The following is a 21,975-nucleotide window of genomic DNA, read 5'->3' as shown; positions in this document are numbered from 1 at the left end:
ATGAATATCGAAACATGTGGAATGGGGCATGGAATAGCAATCAGTTGCAATTCAGTGATATTGACCATTGTGACGCAATGCAACAGACTGTGGAAGGGCCATTAGGGTTGCAATGTGAAGTGAACACAGCAGCCATGGATGCAGTGCGAGGTATAATTTGACTAACTCAGCTCCCGGGAAGAGATTTAAGAGATTTTATTACTGTATTTTTCTGAATATAAGATGAACTTTTTCTTCCCCAAAATTGGAGAAGAAAAGTCCCTGCGTTTTTTATATTGCAAATACAAGGAGTCCCCGACCTATAAACCCCCACCGATACGAACCGATGACAACCCACTGCGATGATGGGGACTCTCTGTATTGTTCCCATGTCCTCCTCTGTTCATCTGGGATAGATGAAAGCAGTGGCAGAGCAGCTCTCACCTAATCCATCAGAGCCCGCAGTGATCAGAGACCACTCCCTCACTGCTCCCCTAGTGCCGGCACTAGAGGAGCAGTAATGGAGAGGTCTTCGATTGCCATGGGCGCCGATGGATTAGGTGAGAGCTGCGCTGACACTGCTTTCATCTATTCAGGGGGAGGAGACATGGGGGGCACAGTAATTGGGGAAGAACATCCTACAAGAAGTTCCTGGACCATGGACGCACCACGTTTATTATATATATATATATATTTTTTTTCTCCTGGATTTTGCCCTCTTAACGGAAGTACGTCTTATATTCCAAAGCGTCTTATATTCCGAAAAATATGGTAACAGTTGGAGTTTTCAGCAATATGTCCTTGTCAGGAGTCTGTGTGCAGAACAATAATTGTTTGGCCTTCTAATTACTTTTCAGGAGAGCTGCACTTTAGCTGACTGCTGTTTGACTGCCTTACTTGCATAGATTACAGAAGGTTTTTTTTTTCCGTATTGCTTCTGCAATGCAAAAAGAATAGAAAGTGAACACGGGCAAATTTCAAATAGGCTTGGTACTACGTTTCCATGGTTTTCCCATCATGTCTTATGTCACTTCAGGTATCCATTAAAGTGATTTGGAAGCAACATGATGAGATAAAAAAAATCTTATTATTATTATTATTATTTCCGCCCTACTAAGAAATTATGTGAATTCCCTTTCTGTTTTCCAGTATAGGAAATTCAGCCCTGTATTTCTGAAGAGTTAAAACAGCCAAGAAACCGTGAGACAGCTTGAGATAGGGTTTTATTGCAGGAAAGTTCAAAGGGTCATTATTCTGTTTTGTTTTACAGCTTGAAAGACAGTGTGGTTTCTACACTGCAACTGTGAAAGTCTGATGAAATATTCTAAATAAAGCTATAAAACAGAAAATAAAAATTAGACTCTTCTTTGCAACTTACAGTATGTAATATTATCCATACTACACATAAAATTTATTATCTTGTAAGATTATTTTTGCTTCAGATTTTCTTTAAGTAGCTTATCATTTCTTCATGTACCCTGTATTCCTGTTTCTACTTGGCAGAAGCGATTGCTGTAACCATTATAGAAAAAGAACCGCACACCTTATTGTGCGAGTGCTGGTGCAGGACTCCTAGGCAGCATAAACAAGTATCCAAAGGATAGGTCCACACAGTCTTAGTGAAGCAACAAGTGCAAGTTTTTATTGCTCCATTACACACATGCAATGTTCATTTGACAGGTTTGTCAGACGATCGTTTCGGGGGCCTTTAGGGGTCCCCTTTGTCAAGGCATAGGCAGAAAAAAACCTATATGATATGTTTTTTTCTGCTTATGGTAGTGGCTGGATAGTGTACTGGTTAAGGGTTCCGCCTTTGACATGGGAGACCAGGGTTCGAATCCTGGCTAGGTCAAGTACCTATTCAGTAAGGAGTTCAAGGCAAGACTCCCTAACACTGCAGGGTGGCCTCCTGAGCGCGTCCCAGTGGCTGCAGCTCTTGAGCGCTTTGAGTCCGACAGGAGAAAAGCGCTATACAAATGTTCGGATTATTATTATTATTATGCCTTGACAAAACGGTCAGATGAACATTGCATGTGTGTAATAGTGACGCAAAAAGTGCAAGTTTTTATTGCTCCAAGACTGTGTGCAGACCCCTCCTTTGGATACTTGCTGTATCCATTAGGTTGGATTTACACTTGGATATGTTGCGTTGAGTTGCATTGCGTTGTATCCTACTGAAAAAATACATGCTGCAACTCAATGGAACTTAACACAAATGTACTAAGTGTAAATCCAGCCATAAAATGTTTGTTTTTTAAACTTGTGTGAAATGTTGCTGTACACTTCTATACAGTTCAGAATGTTTCAGATTTGTCTGTCTTTTTGTATTTTTTTGCTGCTGCAGATTTTATCCTGCTGGATGACAGCCTGAATGTGAAAGAGACCTACATCGCGGGGGAGGCTGTGTGGAGGAAGTCTGGTGGTTTACTATGAGATGTGGCAGTGAAAGGACTTACCTGAGGCCTAGCATATTCTGTATCCCTTTGTTACTGTGCCTTATTTACTGGCTGCCGTTAGGTGGATGCTGAAATTATATCTGTCATGGGAAATATAGGGAAGCTGCCATTAGCGATACATTTTTGAAGTCTATCTCACCTTTAACCAATTTATTGTAATCGTACCATATTAGTACAGATCTTCAATCATGTTTCATGTGAGTGACTCTGAAAGTATTATAGGAGGATAGCAAGAACGTTCAAATGTTTCTGTCCTGATTAGTGTACTTTAAAAAATATTCATGCATGACCGCATAGCCGCTACAACATAAGAGTAGATCAAGGATGAGAGGCCATGTCACAGACTTTATTTTTTTTTGCCCCTGTTGTAATAAAGACAATCTGAGAGCGTCCATTCATTATCAGCTCGCGGCATTTTGACGCAGGTTGTAGCTGAAAAAACATCTCACCCTGCAACTACACAAACTCCGGGCCCACGCTGATTACTATTTCCCCCTCCGAGTTGTAGCAACTTAGGGGGGAGGGGAACGGGACACGTAATTTGGGCACCTGCTATTGCCGGCAGCCTCTTGTTTTATTTGGTACTAATTTGTGTGGTGCATGACCAAAACTCCGGGAACCCAAAGCAAGCATGCAGCATAGCGCCGAAATCAGCTGCCTCGATTTGAGAGACTCATCGTCATGGAGAAGCGGGACTGTTTTAATTGGGTTAGGAGTGACAGAACGTGGCATGCATTGTTAAGGGACGTTTATCAATAAAACATTTATTTTTCATTAGTACGTTATACCATTACTATCTTTGTTATAATCACAGAGAAAATATTTGCCTTTATCCCCTACATTTTCCAGCCATTTTTGTCTATGGAGAGACTCAATGCTATGGAAACAGGACTGTCCATTAGCAGTGGGGGTGATGTATACAGTATAGCCATTCTGCACCATGTGAGAGCAAAGTGTTATCTGTAACTTTGAGCGATAGTAATAATATACAGTACTAATAAAAAATAACATTTATCACAATGGATGTTTTTTAATCTCCTGGTGGTGGACAGCCAAGTCTGAATCTCCTGCCAGCTTTTGTTACCACTGGAGACTTTCAGCAGCACCCTCATTTCCCAAAAGGCCTGAATGAAAGTGGCGCTCTGTGTGCTGGATTTCCCGGGTATCAGTTATATAAAGCAGGGCTCTCCAAATCGCATTTATGAAGCTGAACTTTCAAGACACGTTGGCAATGGCCAGCTGATTTCAGGCTAGAGGCCATGGTGGGCATTATTGGATGGAAGTTCACCCCTGTTGAATCCATATCACAAAGAATTCCGACCCCATTCAAGAAATATAAGAAGTCGGCATGGGGGGTTAAAGGACAACTATCAATAACCAAGTGTTTTGAAAATACAGTGTACAAATAATGTCTAAATAGTATTTAATTGCTGTGTAAACATGTTTCCACTTTTCATATTAAAAACCAAAGCCAAAAGCTCTGCTTTACTTTGTGTAAGTTTTAGCTACATTACAAAAAATAATTTGCAGAGGTAAGTCTGTTTTTTTATGTGGGACCAGCCAGTGCAGGTCTCTGGGTTTCTTAGAAAGGCAGAGTATTTTTCTTCAACAGTATAAAAAAAAAAAACAGTTTCACACACAATTAGCAGATAATGTTTACTCCATTGGCAGATACGAAATGCATAACTTTCCTTCCTTTCAGGCACCGCACAGGTCTCAGTGCTTTCTCCTCAGACATTAAGCATCTTATTGGGACAGCTCATTTAGAGAAATTATTAAAGAGAAATCTTCATTCGTACTGAAGATCAGCAGGTGCAATAATCTGAAGTTGATAACTTTTGGCACGTCTGACTAGCTAAAGTACACATACAAGGTTAATAGATGTAGGGAGGGGATATTACAAGCACACATGTGAAAATGAGCTGATTCACTGCTCCCAACAGGTCAGTGAAAGAAAGGCGGCTATTGAAGTCAGGTTTATAACATGAAAGGAAGCTATAAGCAGGTAAAGATTTACATCACAACACCTAGACAGGTTATTCCTGTCCCAGTTTAAGCAATGTTTATTGATAGTTGTCCTTTAAGGTTGCTGGCAACAATCTCTAGCTGAAATTGTAGTTTTCAGTGGAGTTTTCATTTAAAGCCTAGCTAAATAGGTAGCTTTAGTCATGCAAGTTATTTTCTTAAAGTGCACCTGAGATGGCGTGTGTGGGCCTATTTATACTTACCTGGGATTTTCTCCAGCCTGGTTAGGTCCCTCGTTGTCCTCTCTGGCTGCTCCGTTCTCTTTGAAATGCTCTCCCTAAGCTGGCCAGTTGTGCCCTTCTGCACAGGTGCAAAATGCTCCCGGGCAAGGGGTTGTGGCAGGGGTGCGGTTGCGCATGCAAAGAAAAGCGCAGCCGGCCAGCTTAACGGGAGCATTTCAAGGAGAATGGCTAGGGACCCACTGACCTAATTGGGCTGGAGGAAGCCCTAGGTAAGTGTAAATAGGCCCCTGATTGCCATCTCAGGCTCTCTTTAAGGCCTGGGACCCTCTAGGATTGCTTTTGCAACACTTTCCGATTGCTGGCAGTCGACTAGGCACTATACCAGTGGATCCTTATGGGGATTGGCCCACTAGCAGCATGGCAATAGAGCGGTTGCAAAATGCTGCCTGCAGCATTTTAGATCACACTCATGGCTACAGTGGCCAAATCACAATTGCTCCGGGAATCCTTGTGAAATCGCAGCACTTCTGTGATTTGGCAAATTGCGGGCACTTTGCTATTGCCACAAAGTAGTGGGTCCCGGACCCCGGCCTAAGACTGAATTCACACTGCACATTGCATAACGTATGCATTATGATGTGTGTGAACTGCTATTGAGACTGGACATGTGATTTCAAAGCCTGCATGCAGTGAGTATCACGATCTGTTACAATGCAGATGCGATCAGGCCCATAGAATTGTATGGGCAGTGGGTTGACAAGCAGAATTATTCTGCAACGCAACTGAGCACTGTAAATGCATCTTTAAAGTGAACCTCCAGACTAAAAATCTACTCAGCAGAACTGAAAAGGCTTGGTGTTTAACAGTTTCACAGCATCAGAACTTTGTTTTTCTTATAGAAGTCTCATTTTTAGCTGCATTTTTAGGTAAGCTCCACCCCATTAAAGAAAACGGCCCAGACTTTTTTCCCCTGATGCTGTGCAAAGCATGATGGGATTCCCTATGTTGTTCATGTTGCCTAACAACTGGGATGGGTGATCAGGACACAGGACAGTTGGAACTGTCTCATGCTCCCTGTCACCTTCTTTCAACCAAAAAGATGGCTGCTCTTATGAAATCACAAACCTTTGCCTGTTCTTTTAAAACCGTGTGGGTAAGAGATTATATTACCTAGCTATTTTAATTAACATAACTAATGTTACTTAATGACAGTGTGTTTGTTTAGGCTGAAGTTCCTCTTTAAGGGATGTTGAAGAGTCCAGCTGCAGCAACGTAATGTCTTCCCTGTTCCAGCGGCACAGCAGATCTCTGAGGCCTCTTTCACAGTGCAACGTTAAAGTCGCACGTTAGAAAATGTTTCAACGCAGACTAACGCACAGCAATACTAAGTCTGTGCGACATTCACAGTGCATACATTGCGTTTGTGTGTAACGTGTAGCATTATTAGAAAGTGCTGCAGGCTGTGCGTTTAGCAATTAATCTGCTGTTATTTGTGTTGCACATGCTCAGTAATGTTTTTGTTTTTTTAAATGTAACGCATGCGCCGTTTTTCGTTCCATCGTAGATACACATGTTTTGTGTTTTTTGTTATTGTGCATGCTCCAGGTTTTTTAATATATTTTTGGGGGGATTTTTGTTATTTGTAGTATCCGACGTAATCGCCAAACGGCCCACAATACTAAACCAAAAACAAATAATTTATAGTAATCAGTGTGTGACGAAAACGGCGCAGCAAGAGACGCATAAAGAAAGACGTCATAACACTTAACACAGTGTTCAAGAACGCACAATAACGTCCAAGTTAAAGTCTATATGCGTTGCACAGGGCCATGTTGTGCGACCTTAACGTCGCTCTGAAACGCAACGTCCTACTGTGAAAGAGGCCTCACAGTTCCCCAACTCTGTTTCCAAGGCCCACCAACAGTGAATGGTTTCTGGAAATCCACAGAGGTAGTTCATTAGCTCTACTAAGACTCTACTTACCCCACCTGTGAATGTTTGTGGTTTCCTGCAAAATGTGCTGTTGGTGGCTCTTGAGGACTGGGTTGGGGAACACTGTCTTAGGGATGGGACCCACTAGGACATTTTTGGCAGCAGTTTTGGATCGGCGGCGATACTTAAAACCGCTTTCCCAATGTATTTAAATGGTGAGGAACCTACTAGTGCGATTGCGATTTGGGTTATTCTAAATCGCAGGACATGCAGCATTTTGAGCACGTTGGCGCTCAATGCTGTGTATGTAAGCGCTGCCAGATCGCTTTGAAAAGCAATTTTTCAGCGATTTGGGGCCGAGCAATTTTAACCTCCTGTGGGGCGCCGCAGCACTTTTGTAAAAAAAAATTTTTTAAATCATGTAGCTAGCCTAGCGCTACATGATAAGCCGCTGTACAGCGCCATCCCCCCACCCCTTCCGATTGCCTCCGGCAATCAGAGCAAACAGGAAATCCCGTTCAGAACGGGATTTCCTGTTTGGCTTCCCCCGTCGCCATGGCGATGATCGGGATGACGTCATCCACGTCATGAGTCCCCGATCCACCCCTTAGCGCTGCCTGGCGGTGATTGGCCAGGCTGCGCACGGGGTTTCGGGGGGGCCGAAGCAGCGGCGATCGGCATGTACACGCAGCTAGCAAAGTGCTAGCTGCGTGTAACAAAACAAAAAAAATATCACTAGGGCCTGAGATCTGAGAAATCCTCCGCAGCGGCTTACCCCGAGCTCAGCTCGGGATTATCGCCCAGGAGGTTAATAACAAAAAAAGTAATTATACTTACTGGGTGTCCTGATTTCTGGCTTCTGTCCGTAGCCCCATGCCCTAGCAGAAGAGGTCACAGGCGCTTCTCTTATTGGTCTTAGAGACCTCTTCCATTAGACGATGGGGCTACCGACAGAAGCTGGACATCGTGACATTTGGTAAATATAATAAAGTTTATAAAAAAAAAGAAAAAAAATGCTAATTGGAAGCACAGTACAGTTTACAAATCTTAGCCTAACGCAATCGCAATTGGTCTAGGAATCGCTGCAGTGATTCCTAGTGGGTTCCAGCCCTTACAGAGAGACTATTTCCTGGCTCTTCTACAGCCATCCTGTTAATGGGAGTCACTTCTGACTTTAAGCCCTAGTTCATTTTCCCAGTTTTTTCATTGTCTGAAAAGATAACTATTAGACTGTGCCACTACTTAAACACTTTTCATATTTTATGTAGCTACTCTGGCGAATTTGGACTCAGGTCAACCAGTTTTCAGGCTGCTTTCTCAGTAGGACGTTACAGGCGCACGTTAGAGCAGCCTGTAACGCACCCCCACCGCACAGCAATGAAAAATCAATGGGCTGTTCACAGTGCCCACGTTGCGTTACACAGTAACGCTTCACGTCAAGACAACGTACTGCATGCAGTAGTTTATACGCGGCTAAGCCGCGTTAGACTGTTTGCACATGCTCAGTACGGGTGTTTTTTTTATTTTAGGTGTGGAGAGGAGGCGGGGAGAGGCCGTTACGTAGCCAGGCACACGGCTACTTGGCATTCACTGCACTTGCAGTGTTTACTCTTTGGAGCGGCCGCTGATTGGCTGGCGGGACCACGTGATGCGGAGAGCTCCGCTCATGTGGTCTCCGCAGCGCCTCCGACAGAGCAGGCGCACCAAGAGCTGCTTGTAACGCGGCTCTTGGTAGCGTCCTGCTCCAACACCACCAGGCGTTGCGTTAGGGGCACGTTATGTGCCGTCTAACGTCCCCTAAACGCAAAGTTGTGTAAGTAGCCTCAAGCAGTTTTTAGGTCACCATGAGCTATTTGAGAATTCTGTTTAACTCTGCAATGGTATTTCCAGTTCCTGGAGAATATCACTACAGCTATAATAAAAGTTAAAGTAGCTGCGAACCTTTTAACCTCCCTGGCGGCTATGCCGCCGGAAGGCACCGCTCAGGCCCCGCTGGGCCGATTTGCATAATTTTTTTTTTTTCTGCTACACGCAGCTAGCACTTTGATCGCCGCCTATCCGTTGCGCCGCAGCCGCCCCCCGACCCCGTGCGCTGCCTGGCCAATCAGTGCCGGGCAGCGATGTGGGGTATCGGAGTCCCCTTTGACGTCTGACGTTATCCCACCTGTCGCCATGGTGACGGGGGAAGCCCTCCAGGAGATCCCGTTCTTTGATCTCCTGATCTCCGATCGCCGGAGGTGAACGAGGGGCTGGGGGGATGCCGCTGAGTAGCTGCTATCATGTAGCGAGACCTTGTCTCGCTACATTAAAAAAAAAAAAAAAAGGCTTTGTTGCCCCCTAGCGGATTTTAATAAACCGCCAGGAGGGTTAAAATGCAACACTAGCTATACAGAATCTAAAGTTGTCAATAACGGTGCCAAACAGGGGGTTCATGTTTCACCAAACTGTTTACATTCTTGGTAAAAAGCCAATGACTGTAAAAACTCAAAGTTAAGATGGAAGAAAGAAATTTTTTTACTAAAAACAGATTTTGCCTAATTTCTTAATCACACTGTGAATTAAGTTAATGGTTTTGGGCATTTCACTATTTAGGCATGATAGGCCTCTTTTCCACAGGCAGTTAAACTGTGTGCTCAGCAAGCAGTTACCAGGCAGCAACAAGCAGTTGTGAGCGCTTGAGAGGCATTTCACTGCATATCAACTGTCTGTGAAAAGGGGCCTAAGGCCTGGTGCACACCAGAGGAGTTTTTCTGAGCGTTTTGAGTTTTTAAATCTGCTGCTAATGTTATCCTATGTGTCTGTGCACACTGGAGCAATGAGGTTTTGTAAAAAAAAACCATAGCATTACATTGGGAAGAGCTTTTGAAACCTCTAAAAGCTCTTCCCAATGTAATGCTATGGTTTTTTTTTACAAAATCTCATTGCTCCAGTGTGCACAGACACATAGGATAACATGAGCAGCAGATTTAAAAACTCAAAACGCTCAGAAAAACTCCTCTGGTGTGCACCAGGCCTAAGGCCCAGTGCACACCAAAACCGCTAGCAGATCCGCAATACGCTAGCGGTTTTGGGAGCTGATTTCAGAGCGATTCTAGGTATGTTTAGAGAGGTTTTCTAAACATACCTAGCGGTTTTGCGTGCGTTTTTGTGTTGCAGATTACACATATTGTTACAGTAAAAGCTGTTACTGAACAGCTACTGTAACAAAAATGCCTGGCAAACCGCTCTGAACTAGCGTTTTTCAGAGCGGTTTGAGTTTTTCCTATACTTTACATTGAGGACGAAACGCTTCCGAAAACCGCAAACGCGCAGCAGGAGGCGCGTTTGCGGCTTGGCAAAAACCGCAAACCGCCGGTGTGCACCATCCCATTGCAATACATTAGACAAGCGTTTTTAGAGGCGGATGCGGCCGGCGGATCGCTCCAAAAACCGCTCGGTGTGCACTGGACCTAAGACAGATGAGTAACGTGGAGCAACTTACAAATCTTAAAAGCATATGGGTTAAAAACGTTTATTCAAGTCTTACGTGGCCATTTTCTTTTCACAATTTTCGCAAGTGTTTTGAATTTGTGCACAAATGAGAATATTTGCAAAATTATATGGTTGTGAAAACCACATTTTCTCCAAGTGTATTGAAGTCAATGGGCATTAGAAAAGTAATTTGCACCAAATACATCACCCACTTAAGGACTGCAGTGTTAAACCTCCCTAAAGACCAGGCCATTTTTCTCTAAATGGGCCACTGCAGCTTTAAGGCCTTGCTGCAGGGCCATATAACTCAGCACACAAGTGATTAACCCCCCCCCCCCCCCCCCTCCTTTCTCCCCACTAACAGAGCTTCCTGTTGCTGGGGTCTGATCGCTCCCAGGTTAATTATTTTTTTATATAAATATTACATTTTTTTTTCCCCAGGTCCCTCTCTCCCAGCGACAGCCTATGACAGCGCATCACTCCTGTCTCCCCCAGGGGGACAGCCATGTCCCATGGCTGTTCCTAGTACAGCGCTTCCTTAGATCGCAGCGCTGAACAGACTTATTAGACTGTGTCTAACAGTCTCCGAGTGGCGATCAGCGCTGGGAGACTGAAGGCGGAGCAGAGCACTGCCTTTCAAGCGGAGATGTGCGCGCATCGGCACGCGCAATCTCCTGCTAGCCCCATTGAAGGCCATTCACGACAATCGGCGTGGAGTGGTCCTGGGGCTGCTGCCGCTTTCACGCCAAATGGTGTACAGCGGTCGGCAAGAGGTTAAAGTCGATGAGCAGGAGAACAATTTCACACAGGTGAGAATATTTGCGGACAAATTTAGACATGCAAAAACACATTTTGGCCGAATGCAAGTCAATGGGCTTGAGAAAACACATTTTCAAGAAAGTGCTCATCACCAAAATCTGCATCTTTCATCAGTCCATTATATTTTTGCTAAAATTTGTGTGAGACAAACATTAAAATTTTTATTTTGGTGAATATGGTCTTGCAAATGCTGGTAACTCTCAATGGCCTCGATTCATAAAAGCAGTGCGATAAAAAAAATCTGGGAGGGAAAATACCGCATTCAGTATTTTAGACCTTTGTGTGCTAATTCATAAAGATGTTCACAGCTGCTTTTGAAGTTTGGTAAATTACCGCAGCCCATTGAGCAGTACACCAGAAGTGTAGTGATATCTCTCTTTTGTTACAAGCTGTAATTAAGGTTCCCTGCACAGACTCGTAGAGACTTCGGCTCCCTGCACAGATGACTCACACAGACTTCGGCTCCTTGCACAGATGACTCACACAGACTTCGGCTCCCTGCACAGATGACTCGCACAGACTTCGGCTCCCTGCACAGATGACTCGCACAGACTTCGGCTCCCTGCACAGATGACTTACACAGATTTCGGCTCCCTGCACACTCACAGGGACTTCGGTTCCCTGAACAGACGACTCAGAGACTTCGGCTCCCTGCACTTTGCATTATTAAGACCTCACCAGAGGTGTCCGTAACTTGGTAAGACCTCACCAGAGGTGTCTGTAATTATCGTCTGGCTTACCGCTTGTTGAAGGCTTTATGAATTGACATTTGCTGACAATTTACTGATATGTGTTGGAGGTAATTACAGCCAAGTCGGTAAATTTCCTCACTGCTCGGTAATTTCAGTTTTTCATGCAGTAACAGCCTTTATGAATTGACACTTTGCTAAGTGCTCAGGAAAGTCTGCTGTTTTCAGCATTACTGCATGCCAATATGTTAACCACCCTGGCGTTCTATTAAGATCGCCAGGGAGGCTGCGGGAGGGTTTTTTTTTTAATAAAAAAAAAACTATTTCATGCAGCCAACTGAAAGTTGGCTGCATGAAAGCCCACTAGAGGGCGCTCCGGAGGTGTTCTTCTGATCGCCTCCGGTGGCCAGAAGTAACACGGAAGGCCGCAATGAGCGGCCTTCCGTGTTTCGCTTGCCTCGTCGCCATGGCGACGAGCGGAGTGACGTCATGGACGTCAGCCGACGCCCTGACGTCAGCTGCCTCCGATCCAGCCCTTAGCGCTGGCCGGAACTTTTTGTTCCGGCTACGCTGGGCTCAGGCGGCTGGGGGGACCCTCTTTCGCCACTGCTCGTGGCGGATCGCCGCAGAGCGGCGGCGATCCGGCAGCACACGCGGCTGGCAAAGTGCCGGCTGCGTGTGCTGCTTTTTATTTGAGCCAAATCGGCCCAGCAGGGCCTGAGCGGCAGGCTCCGGCGGTACTGGACGAGCTGAGCTCGTCCAGACCGCTCAGCAGGATAATGGGTTGTTTTCCACTTCAAATCGCAAAATGCAATCAAAAATACAGTGCAGTTTTGTAATGTGATTTGCAATTGCGTTTTTCCTGAATGCTAGGAGCAGAGACACAAATGCACCAAAAAAATGAAGAAGGAAGGCCTTGTATTGTGGAAAATCGTATCACAATCACATTGCAGTACTGGAAAAGTAACCTCACGATTCACATTATCTACCAGGTGTACTTGCGTTTTATGATCCGCATGTGATCTGAATCAGGTCCTAAACGCTGTGAGGTCTTGTTCACATTGCATTCGGCTTGCTGTGGGCTTTTTTTCAGCGTTTTTTTAAAAAAGCATTTTCTGTGCGTTCGCTCGTTTTTGTGGGCGGTTTTGTAAGCGCTATTGCAGAGCGCTTCCATCTTTTGATTCGGGAAAAAATACTGTATTTAAAAAAAAAACAAGCTTATGCAAATGCTTGCCAAAGCGATTTTGTGAGTGTTTTGCGGTTTTCCTTTACCTTCCATTGAGGCAAATCAAAAATGGCCCAAGCACCGCTTTTCAAAGGGGATCGTAAACGAACCGCTCTGATATGAACTCTCTCTTAAAGGAATACTGTAGGGGGGTCAGGGGAAAATTAGTTGAACTTACCCGGGGCTTCTACTGGTCCCCCGCAGACATCCTGTGCCCGCGCAGCCACTCAATGATGCTCCGGCCCCGCCTCCAGTTTACTTCTGGAATTTGACTTTAAAGTCAGAAAACCACTGCGCCTGCGTTGCCGTGTCCTCGCTCCCGCTGATGTCATCAAGAGCGCACAGCGCAGGCCCAGTATGGTCTGTGTCTGCGCAGTACACTCCTGGTGACATCAGCGGGAGCGAGGACACGGCAACGCAGGCGGAGTGGTTTTCTGACTTTAAAGTCAGAAATTCCAGAAGTGAACTGGAGGCAGGGCCGGAGCATCGGTGAGTGGCTGCGCCAACACAGGATGTCTGCGGGGGACCATTAGAAGCCCCGGGTAAGTTCAGCTCATTTTCCCCCGACCCCCCTACAGTATCCCTTTAAGGTGGCCATACACTTATAGATTTGCAGCAGATTTGACCATCAGATAGATTTCTGTCAGATGCTTGTCAAGTCGAATCAGACAGGAATCTATCTGATGTGTAATTAAGCAAGATTAAAGGACCGGCACTAGATCACTGGTTCCGAATCCACACTGAGGGTAAATCGGTGAAAGCACTGTGCCTCCAGAAAGAAACAGTTCAAGACCAAAATTCATTAGATGAAAAAAGCTTCCGGGCACCAGTTGCAATTAAAGAGCCACCTTTATTCCATCCTGTCAGAGATCAAAGAACAAGGATCCTTGTTCTTTGATCTCTGACTGAGGATGGAATAAAGGTGGCTTTTTAATTGCAACTGTTGCCCGGAAGCTTTTTTCATCTAATGAATTTCTATCTAATGTGTGCCACACACTAGGTACAGATTTCCAATAGATTTCAGAATGAAATGTATTGGAAATCTATCTAAATGCATTATTGGACCATTAGATCCAATGCAACTCTATGGACCATCAATCAGATTGATCTAGATCTTCCATCCTGTCAGATCAAATCCATTGAAAATCTATTGAAATTGGCCACAAATCGATCGATTTCTGATCGATTCTATAGAATCAATCGATTGCTGAAATCGACCAGTGTATGGGCCCCTATAGAGAATCATTGCACAAGCGCTTTCAGGGCAATTTTGAAAATTGTCTGCGTTTAAAATTTTACAAAAATGCCTATAATGTGAACAAGGCCTAAAGGGGCCCATACACTGGTCGATTTCAGCCAGCGATCGATCGATTCTATAGAATCAGAAATTTATTTGATCAAATTCCCCATTCGATTGATTTGCGGCCAATTTCAATCGATTTTATCTATCTGACAGGATAAAAAAAATCTTGATCGATCTGCTGAGAAGCCCCTGATAAGGTACATTTTTTCTTTTCTTTAATGAATACCTTTAGTGAACCTAAGATGACCAATGTAATTTACCTGCAGGGCTGTGGAGTCAGTATAAAAATCCACCGACTCCTCTAATTTGCATATTACAATTTTGTTGATTGAAGGTATGTAACATAAAATGCATCTCTTATCTGCCAACGCTTAGGAATTTTAAAATGCAACTGAAGTGAGAGGGATATGGAGGCTGCCATATTTATTCCCTTTTAAAGGGACGGCGAGCAGTGCAGAAACTATGGAAAGATGTATATCATTTCGAAGCTCTCTTTCTCCTCTTTCCAATGATATATAAACCGCCGCCATACGCCTTTTAGTTTTCGCTATTTTCGCGATCGAAATAGCGGTTGCGGCAATTTCGATCGCAAAAATAGCAAACTAAAAGGAGCTTCAAAGTGATATGCATATTTCCATAGTTTCTGCTCTTTTTGGAGTCCAGCATTGAATTACACAGGACGACACTTCCCCAGTGTCGGCAGCTCCATTCAGCACAATGCAATGAAATACAAGGAACCCAGGGGGATATAATTACAAACATCATGCTGGTAGGTGTGAGGATATAATTAATTAGTTGTGGGTATGCTTAAAGGCATACCCACAGGCACTGCTCAGAGTCCCTTTCAACAATACCAGTTACCTGCCTAGCCGGCTGATCTTCTGCCTCTAATACTTTATCATAGACTAAAGCTAGTACTTGGTAAGAGTACTTGTAGAAGACAGAAACAAAGAACATCTATCAGGCCCTAGGCAATGTGACTGTGGGTACATGTAAGAGTGATGTGCAGGTACTCTGCAGGGGAATGAGGCTATTCTTCCTCTCTTACACATTCTTCATGCACAATCTGAATATGAATCAGGCCCTAGGCAATGTAACTGTGGGTACATATAAGAGTGATGTGCAGGTACTCTGCAGGGGTCTGAGGGGATTCTTCCTCTCTTACACATTTTTCATGCACAATCTGAATATGAATCAGGCCCTAGGCAATGTAACTGTGGGTACATGTAAGAGTGATGTGCAGGTACTCTGCAGGGGAATGAGGAGATTCTTCCTCTATTACACATTCTTCATGCACAATCTGAATATGAATCAGGCCCTAGGCAATGTAACTGTGGGTACATATAAGAGTGATGTGCAGGTACTCTGCAGGGGAATGAGGAGATTCTTCCTCTTACACATTATTCATGTACAATCTGAATCAGGTTTATGGGTGATTGACAATACCTTTGCGTTCAATGGGCACAACATTCTCAGTGGATTCCCTGCAGCTCTGTGGAGAGTGCATATGTAGAGTATAGTACTACTGTGTAAAAAAGTAAACCTGAGACAGATGAAATTAAAGTTTTATACATACATGGGGCTTCCTCCAGCCCCCTCCAGGCTAATCAGTCACTCGCTGTCCTCCTTCACCACCTGAATTTTCTGCTGTGAGTCCAGGTACATGAGCCAGTTGGGCGTAGTGCGCATGCACACACTCTGCTACTGGTAGCGTACGACACCTGCGCAGCACTATTGCGCAGGTGCAGAATGTTCCTGGCTGTGGGAGCGGCACGTGGCTGGACTGCGCTGACTGGCAGAATTACCGGCACTCAGCAGAAGATCCAGGTGTATATATAAATTATTTATGATGACTATTATCGAGGACGCGCTCCGCCGGGCAGCGCAGGCGTACTACTCCTGGTCAGTGCGACCCGGAAGTAGTAAAAGCCCCAGGGATTTGGAGATGTTCGCCACATCTCTAGTTAGCATGAACGTCCTCAGAAAAATTTCCGGGGGGGGGGGGGCAAAAATGGGGGGGTCGGAGCGAGCAGAAAGGCAGAGAGAGGGCACAGATATGGAGAGAGAGCGAGCAGAAAGGCAGAGAGAGAGAGCAGAAAGGCAGAGAGAGAGAGCGAGCAGAAAGGTAAAGCGAGAGAGACAGCAGAAAGGCAGAGAGAGAGAGACAGCAGAAAGGCAGAGAGAGAGAGAGAGACAGCAGAAAGGCAGAGAGAGAGAGAGACAGCAGAAAGGCAGAGAGAGAGAGAGAGACAGCAGAAAGGCAGAGAGAGGGAGAGTGAGCAGAAAGGTAGAGCGAGAGAGAGACAGCAGAAAGGCAGATAGAGACAGCAGAGGCCCAGTGCACACCAAAAACCTCTAGCAGATCTTCAAAACGCTAGAGGTTTTTGAAGCAGATTTCAGAGCTATTCTAGGCATGTTTAGAGACATTTTCTAAACATGCCTAGCATTTTTTGATGTGTTTTTGTGTAGCAGATTACAATCATTGTTACAGTAAAAGCGGTTACTGAATAGCTTCTGTAACTAAAACGCCTGGAAAACCGCTCCGATCTAGCGTTTTTCAGAGCGGTTTTCCACTTTCCTATACTTTAACATTGAGGCAGAAACGTCTCAGAAATCTAAAAAATGTTGCTGCCCCCGAGTTTGTGTTTGTGGAAAAAACAAACCGCTCTGGTGTGCACCATCCCATTCACTTTCATTAGCCAAGCTGTTTTCCCTCTGCAAGCGGTTTAAAAAACGCTTCAGCACCGCTCTGGTGTGCACCAGCCCAGAGACAGCAGAAAAGCAGAGAAAGCGAGACAGTAGAAAGGCAGAGAGAGAGGCAGCAGAGAGAGTGAGAGCAGAAAGGGACATCAAAAAGGAAGCAGGGCTGTGGAGTCGGTCCAAAAATCCTCCGACTCCTCAGTTTAGGATTTCACCGACTCCGACTCCTCTAATTTGCATATTACAATTTTGTTAATTAAAAGTATATAACATGAAATTCGTCTCTTATCTGCCAACGCTTAGGAATTTTACAAGACAACTGAAGTGAGGATATGTAGACTACTATATTTATTCCCTTTAGACTAAAACTAGTCCTTGGTAAGAGTACTTGTAAAAGGTACAAACCGGAACAAAGAACATCTATCAGGCCCTAGGCAATGTAAGTGTGGGTACATGTAAGAATGATGTGCAGGTACTCTGCAGGAGAATGAGGAGATTCTTCCTCTATTACACATTCTTCATGCACAATCTGAACAAGGTTAAGGGCCCGTTTCCACTGTTGCGACGCGATTTCGCCGGCATCCCGACGCTTGTAAAAACGCATGCGGATGCGTTTTTACCCGCGATTTCGCGTGCGATTTCGCATGGCAGGGTGCCATGCGAAATTAACCATGACACTGCCAGGGCAAAATAACATTGAAAAAGGTGCGAAATCGCGGGTAAAAACGCATGTAACAAACGCATGCGTTTTTACTATTAAATACATTAGCGGCGATTCGCACGGATTCCCGACGCAGGCGAATTCGGTGGGTCCCGTCGTGCAGATTTGGCCCGCTGCCAAATCGCTCCCGCACGCCGCACATGTGGAAACAGCCCCGGCCACTTCAGTGTAACAAGCGAATCCGCATCTCGTCGCCGCATGCGGATTCGCTATGGTGGAAACGAGCCCTTATGGGTGACAGACAACACCTCTGTGTTCAATGTGCACAGCATTCTCAGTGGATTCCCTGCAGCTCTGTGGGGAGTGCATATGTAGAGTATAGTACTACTGTGTAACAAAGTAAACCTGAGACAGATGAAATTAAAGTTTTATACATACCTGGGGCTTCCTCCAACCCCCTTCAGGCTAATCAGTCCCTCGCTGTCCTCCTCCACCACCTGGATCTTCTGCTATGAGTCCAGGTACTTGAGCCAGTCGGGCGTAGTGCGCATGCACACACTCCGCCGCCAGGAGCATACTACACCTGTGCAGCACTATTGCGCAGGTGCAGAATGTTCCTGGCTGTGGGAGCGGCATGCGGCCGGACAGCGCTGACTGGCTGAATTACCAGGACTCATAGCAGAAGATCCGGGTGGTGGAGGACAGGGAGGGACTGATTAGCCTGAAGGGGGCTGGAGGAAGCCCCAGGTATGTATAAAACTTTACTTTTCATCCTTCTCAGGTACCCTTTAATTTGTAGTCACCAAACCAAATTTTAACAACATATCAAATTATTTGATTTCATCAGCAAAGGGAGTGCATACATTTGCATAAATCAGCATCAATGCAGAATTATTTTCATCTCATTGACCATCTCTATTAGTGACACAGCTACACATCAGGCTTTATTCTTACAGCATAGATGTTATTTAGTATATATAAGAGATTCCTGTGTACACATCATATATACAGCCACAATCAGATGTGTATATCTGACCTTAAAAATACGGGGACTGCTTTATTGAAGCAGCACAAGTAACTAATTTTGATTGGTTTATTTCATTTTTGTGGACTAAGCACAGCTATTACTGTAGATTTACTGTATATATACATTATTTTTAATGACGATTATCTGAGAAATAGAACATTTTATCATATTTTCTATTTTAATTACAGTTACAAATTCATTAGGAGTCGGAGTCTGTGCATTTTTTCCCGACTCCGACTCCAGGCACCCAAAATTGCCCGACTCCACAGCCCTGAAAGGAAGAGAGTATAGTTGCCCCCAGTATAGCTAGTATAGTTGCCCCAGTATAGGTAGTATAGTCACTCCCAGTATAGCATAGTTGCCCCTAGTATGGGTGAAGCTTGGAAGGAGGGCCAGACTGCCCACCTCCCTCACCTGGGTCCCCTCCTTCTGGCGCTTCCCCCCTCCAAATTAGCAGCGGCAAACAGAATCGAGCATCAGTGGACGGAGAGGAACTGCCCACCTTTTTCATGCATTCCAGGCAATGGTACGCAGCGCCATCGTCACGTGACACTGGTCTCCTACTTACTGTGCTTCCGCTAATCAGGAAGCACAGAGCGGTGGAGAAGGCGGTGACCAGTGTCACATGACAATGGAGCTGCGTACCACCGCCTGGAACGCAGGAAAAAGGTGAGTAATTCCTCTCCGCCCACTTCTGTTTGCCGCTGCTAATTTGGAGGGGAGAAGCGCAAGAAGGAGACCCAGGAGGTGGGGGGTCTGGCCCCCCTCCCAGCCGTTATCCCCGCTACCCATCCTTTTGTGTTACTTCCTCCTCCTGCGGGTTCGGGTGCCTGGAGGGGGGGGGGGCATCCCCTATTTTGCCCAATGTGCGGATGCCCATGATAGGTTGCACTTTCTGATAGCTATACCTATAAATAAGTGCAACCGGTTGTAAAATCTGATAAAGTTGCAAAAAATTTCACTACACCGGCAACTTGACAAGGTTGGTGACTTCTGTGACTGCGTGCGACCATGCTGCCTGTTGCGCAGAGCACTCCTGGCCAGTGGCCACGCCAGGTCGCTGACTGCTGCGGAGGGGACCCCAGGACAACGGCTGGGAACAGAGGTTTTTTTTTGTTAAACTATGATGTTTCTCAAAGTGACAGTGCTGTAACAAGCTAATTCAACTAACACCAGGAGTGAAAGGGTTACAGGAGACAGAGATGCGGGCTGTGTAAGCAAGGCTTGATTGTTCACAGTACAGGAGACAAATGGAGGTGTCGGCTTACCAAGAGAGTCTGTCAGGCAATTGTCCCTGTCCCGTCCAGCTTCAAGAGCCAGGAGGCTGGGACTGAGGGAACACACAGCACTCTGCAGGAAAGCTGCATACACCAGGCCGGACGGGAACCCTCCGACAGTTTTATCCATTTCAAATGACATATGCGCCGCGCTATATGTATGGCTGGCACTCTGGATGTAGCAGAACTGAGTTGTTTTCTGCTCCGTTTCTTCACGGAGCAATGACTGTGTGCACCAGCAGGGGGAAGAAATGCGAGCACGGACAGAAGGAAGCACGCTGAATGTGTGAGGTATAGTACTGTCAGTAAGTTGTATTGTGGTGTATGGGAGCTCTTCCAAGTGATGGAGGGTGCGGGGTTTAGTAGTTATTATACGTGGAGAGATTGCTATGTCAGCTATCTCGGCAGAACCTGGCCAGGTGCAGCAATAACTTGAATATTGGTCAGACAAGGACTGCATGAGACAATATACTAAATTCCTTGAAATGGACCTGAACTCAGGACAAAAGTAAAAACCTAGAGAAATGTACCCTGAATGTATTTAGAGAGTTTAGCATGTCTAATTCCCTCTCATTTGTGACTAATCACAACTGTAATTTCATTGCTCCCATGTGTCACCTGACTGCCACATCAGAGATGGCAGATAAGCTCCTTGAAAGCACAGGATGTTAACAATATGTCTGCTTCCATGTATCAGAAAGTAGACTTACTGCAGATTTATTTTAAGATTTGTATCAGCAGTAACAAAGAAATGTTTTTCTTTATAGGTTATTATGCTGTTGTGTATCTTTTAGAACAGAGAGGAAGTTCTGAGTTACAATGCACGTGTACCTGGGGAAATTAATGTTTTTTTTTTGTTTTTTTTTTTGTTTTTGTCTAGAAAGATTCTGCCCTCTATCTGCAGTACTATGAGTATTTACCTGTGGATGTTGAAGAAATAGCATTGGATGGTTATGGAGCAGGTGAGTCTAGCTAGGACAATGCAGATTCTGGTTCTGCATACCTGTCAGATTTTATTGGTGCTTCTAATCAAAGACTGACTATGTGGAGAAAAAGCATGTGCACCCTCCGTCCTGCAAATGTGTGGTTTATTCAGCATTCGCCAGTGTCGGCACACATGTACTTATCCAGATCGCTGTGCAATATAGAGCATCATTGAAAACATAAGAGGCAGCTGTGTGAGTGGAGGTGGATGGTGGGCGGGCACTGTGTGTTGGCAAGCAACGGCTGCCTGTTTTGCATCCTACTGGACGTTTGGTTACGCTGTTCCCCTACTGATTAACCTTTTCGGGACCGGCCACCTACCCCCCCTTAAGGACCAGGCATTTTGCGCTGGAAGGTGGTGCGCGCGTTTGGGGGGGGGGGGGTCAGGCGGCCGGATCCCGTGTGTGGCTGGCTAGAGTGGTGTCCCCCATGGTGGCCTGTGCCTCCCCCTTCTGCCCGCAGCCTTCACTTACCTTCCAGGCTCCAGCGATGAGCCGCACGGGACCCTCTTCTCCGGCCGGCATCTCCGTTCTGTCTGAAGATCAGTTCCGGGTCGCGGCTTGATGACGTCATCAAGCCGGGACCCGGCGCTGACGTCAGACGGAGCGGAGATGCCGGCCAGAGCGGAGGGGGGTGCCGATCGTCGCTGGAACGGCAGGGAGGTGAGTGGATCCTCTTCTTTTCCCCCCTGCCGCCGCAGCTGTCAAACTGATCACTACGATCCGACGGCGATCGTAGTGATCACGTGATCAGCAGCCATACGCGATGGCTGCTGATCACTCGGGGGAGATGTCGGCTGTCATATGACAGCTTAATCTCCCCCTCCGGGTGCGCACGATCGCGTCGGGAGCGGAAATTGCGGTCCGGCGTAGATCCTACGCCGCATCAGGCTAGAACAGCCACAAGTGCGGCGTAGGATCTCATTAACATGGTCCCGAAAAGGTTAAAGTACACCTGAATGGAGATTGATATTTTTATTTATTGTATTTATAAAGCACCAACATATTACGCAGTGCTGGACATTAATTTAGGTTACAGACAATATTTAGGGGTGACATACAGCAATAAGACAATACAGGAATACAAGAAAACCAGATCACGCAGCACAGTATGAGCATAAGGTAATGCTTAGTCAGTCACTAGATGGAGCATGGAGATTAGGCAAGTTAGGTTCACTCAAATGCATAGCATGGGTGCACAGTAAGGGAGGTGCATGATCAGGTAGGACACAAAAGGAGAAGGAGC

The 21,975-nt window shown here is 45.6% G+C and overlaps 2 protein-coding genes and 1 long non-coding RNA gene across 6 annotated transcripts in view; 2 read left to right on the top strand and 1 right to left on the bottom strand.

Moving 5' to 3' along the window:
- AMDHD2 (amidohydrolase domain containing 2) overlaps positions 1–3,455 on the top strand; it is a 47,199-nt gene extending 43,744 nt beyond the window's left edge. The window contains exon 11 of the mRNA XM_068244416.1: positions 2,324–3,455. Within this exon, the coding sequence (XP_068100517.1) occupies positions 2,324–2,412 (89 nt within the window). The 3' untranslated portion in view covers positions 2,413–3,455. The remainder of the gene's footprint in view (positions 1–2,323) is intronic.
- Positions 1,205–19,923, bottom strand: LOC137524488 (uncharacterized). The gene is made up of 3 exons (XR_011022703.1): positions 19,738–19,923; positions 2,436–2,515; positions 1,205–1,313 (listed from the first exon to the last, which is right to left on the bottom strand). It is a non-coding gene; the product is annotated as an uncharacterized lncRNA (long non-coding RNA).
- C7H8orf33 (chromosome 7 C8orf33 homolog) overlaps positions 19,361–21,975 on the top strand; it is a 27,161-nt gene continuing 24,546 nt past the window's right edge. The window contains exons 1-2 of one of the 4 annotated variants that reach the window (XM_068244415.1): positions 19,361–20,032; positions 20,631–20,708. In XM_068244415.1, coding sequence (XP_068100516.1) covers positions 20,694–20,708 — 15 coding nt within the window. In that variant the 5' untranslated portion in view covers positions 19,361–20,032; positions 20,631–20,693. Of the gene's footprint in view, positions 20,052–20,626; positions 20,709–21,975 lie in introns of all 4 variants that reach the window. The other 3 variants (XM_068244413.1, XM_068244412.1, XM_068244414.1) reach the window with 3 other exon arrangements.

Source organism: Hyperolius riggenbachi, chromosome 7, assembly GCF_040937935.1.
Source record: "Hyperolius riggenbachi isolate aHypRig1 chromosome 7, aHypRig1.pri, whole genome shotgun sequence".
Classification (NCBI taxonomy): domain Eukaryota; kingdom Metazoa; phylum Chordata; class Amphibia; order Anura; family Hyperoliidae; genus Hyperolius; species Hyperolius riggenbachi.
Note: the sequence above shows the minus strand (reverse complement) of the source record. Positions and strands in the feature narration are given on the sequence as shown.